The 2,833-nt window shown below is 49.9% G+C and overlaps 1 protein-coding gene across 4 annotated transcripts in view; it reads right to left on the reverse strand.

Moving 5' to 3' along the window:
* The window catches only part of Ilrun (inflammation and lipid regulator with UBA-like and NBR1-like domains), a 65,387-nt gene extending 62,563 nt beyond the window's left edge, over positions 1–2,824 (reverse strand). For all 4 annotated transcript variants that reach the window (XM_050141303.1, XM_050141320.1, XM_050141313.1 and 1 more), the window contains exon 1: positions 2,649–2,824. In XM_050141303.1, coding sequence (XP_049997260.1) covers positions 2,649–2,806 — 158 coding nt within the window. In that variant the 5' untranslated portion in view covers positions 2,807–2,824. The remainder of the gene's footprint in view (positions 1–2,648) is intronic.
* Between the last annotated feature and the right edge of the window lie 9 nt (positions 2,825–2,833).

Consider the following 2,833-nt stretch of genomic DNA (forward strand, 5'->3'; position numbering starts at 1 on the left):
AAGTGGGGATATGAATCTTATTTTGAAACTTTTATAATCATTGATTTACACAAAACAAAAGCTTTAAAAGGAGAGATGGGGGCTAGGTTGGAGTGCAGTAGTAGAGTTTCTGACAAAAACAAGAGAATATGTTAGACAATGGGAAGTGAGTTTAGAGATGAATACAGGAGTATTCACTTAGCCCAGACTGACAGAACTCACAGAAATCTGCCTGCCTCTGCCTCATGAGTGCTGGGATTAAGTGTACCATCACACCTGGCTTCCTATAAATTCTTTATTCATAACCCAGTGTCTAGTCTGAAAAAAGTTCCATGGGTAGGAAATTATACTCAACCAACCAAAGCTGTCCTGGCACTCACTCCGTAGACCAGGCTGGCCTCAAACTCAGAGATCTGGCTGCCTCTGCCCCTAAGTGCTGGGATTAAAGGCATGCACCACTACCATCTGGCTAGGGGAGTAAGTTCTTAAATTACTTTTTCTTAGCCACAATGCCTCACCTGTTCCTCACTTTTCACAAACCCCAAAACAATCTTAGATGGCACATACCCTAAAGCATATAAAACTAAGTGGGTTTTGTAGTCAGAATAACTGTAATAATAAACACTGACAGCACTAAAAACTGAGCTGGGCCTGACAACTCACATCTGTAATCCCAGCATGTTTGAGGCTAGCCCTAACTACAGTGGAGGCTCTGCCTCCAACAAACCAAAACCAATAAGTGAACTAAAAACTGACTTCAGTATTTCAATCGTCAATCAGGAGAAACTGGGGAAAATAAAGTTCTTTTCCTAACAAACTGGCAACAACACGCCAAGCTTCCCAGTGTAAATAAAAGAGGAAAAAGAGCTGGAAGGGAGGAAGCCAAAGAACTCAACACAAGGCTAGCACTCTCAGAAGCCCCGCTAGAGATAGACGATCCCTTCTCACTTTGGCCAACGACCTGTCACTCTGTTTCAGTCATCAGCTGATGGTCACAATATTTTGTTGTTTGAGACAGGGTCTCAATGTGCACTGGTTGTCCTGGAACTGGCTATGTAGACCAGGCTGGCTTCAACTCACAGAGATCTGCCGCTCTGTCTCCAGGGTGCAGGGACTAAGGGTGTATATCCACCAAACTCAGCTAGCTGGTGCCCAGAAAGCAAGCTACAATCCTTAAATCAGATCTTCAGGACCTAAGGTAAAAGCGGAGGAGATGGTGATGGCTAGGCAGGTAAAAATGCACACTGCTCTTGCATAGGCCTTAGGGGAGTTCCCAGCACCCACTACTAGCAGCTCACAATTCCTCTAACTCCAGCCCAAATGTACCTGATGCCTCTGACTTCCAAAAGAACCTACACACATGCACATACTAACACATAATTACAAAAATAATAAAGATAAACCTCTAAGTTTTTTTAAGATACAGCAGAACTTGCAAGTGCTTATTTGACTCTAAAGACTGTATCCTGCATTCAATGCCTCCAAGTGTACTAAACCCTAAAAACTCAGCCCCAGACCAATAAAAAAAACATACAGTCCACCCACGGTTCTCATCTACACATAAGCATCATGGGATCATGGAGAAGGGGGCTAGGCTAGGGGATAAAAATCTAAGTTTACAACGTCTTTTCAGGCATTGCTTGAGGCATGTGGTAGACATGGAAATAAATGGGAGTTTGTTTGAGGGATGCCAAAAGAAACAAGATTCCACAAGTCAGGACACCAAATGCCCAACACGGGGCAAAGGGCACGCACCTCCTTGCTTTTCACCCAAATCCCGATTAGTTGCTTCACCTGGGAGCCTTTCAAAGGCAGTCTAATGGTCTCCAGTTCCTCCCTCACCCCAAGTGAACTCAGCAATCCCTACCTGGAGACCAGGGCAAAGTCTTATCAGAAACAACAAGTGTCGCTGTCAGAGCCAAGAAACACGTCGCTACCATACGAAAGTCCTCTGCCCCGCTTCAGTCTGTACAAACCAACAAGCCAAAACACTCGGTCCCCAGCCTAAGTTACCGTCCTCCATTTTTCCAGTGGCTTGGTCAAAGAAGCCGGTCTTCCCTCTACTCCGGGCGCTCAGCGGGCTTGTCAAAGTTCCCAAGGCCAGCCAACCCCAGCTAGGTTCCCGCCCCCAAGCTCGGCTCCTTTCCACCACTTTCGGAACTTTGCCTAGGTCTTGCCCCAGGTCTGACACTCAGGTCCTCCATGAGATCTCCGGTCTCCCTGGCACGACTCCACTTTTCTCAACGCACTTAGCTGACGGTCACTTGCGTGTGCTCCCCCCGCCCCGAAAAAGTTGTTTTCCCCTTATCTCTCCCCAGACGGACACCACACGACCCGAGATCTCTTCCGTGCCGAGGCCAGGTTCGACCTCTGCACCTAACACACTCCCTCGAGTTCCCTCACGGTCCTGTCATCCCCAGTTCTCAACACCTATGTAAAAGGAAAATACTCCACAATGCTCGCTTCCTGTGCTTTTCACTCCCAGACCACGCGCTTTTCGTCCCAGGTCCACCGACTTGGCTTCGATCCCATCTCTTCTCCCCTCGCCCCACGTCCGTCGGGCCCGGACTCCCCTGCCACCTCCCGGCCTGGGCCCTGCCCTGCCCTGTCCCGCCAGCGGGCTCGGGTGTTCCTTCCCTCGGGGCTGGCTCCGCGTGGGGCCGGCTCACCAGTTGGTCATGTCCAGGAAGAAGGCGCAGCCGGCCGGGTTAAGCTGGAAGCCGAGGAGTCGCTGGAACTCGGAGATGAGCACGTCCTTGTCGGTGGTGCCCAGGCAGCTGAACTTTTGCATGAGCTCGGGGTCCAGGTCCACGTCCATGCCCTCCATGGCGGGGGGGGGGGGGGGGGGGGGGGG

Source organism: Alexandromys fortis, unplaced genomic scaffold (assembly GCF_014885135.2).
Source record: "Alexandromys fortis isolate MF-2015 unplaced genomic scaffold, M_Fortis_MF-2015_v1.1 scaffold_9, whole genome shotgun sequence".
NCBI lineage: Eukaryota > Metazoa > Chordata > Mammalia > Rodentia > Cricetidae > Alexandromys > Alexandromys fortis.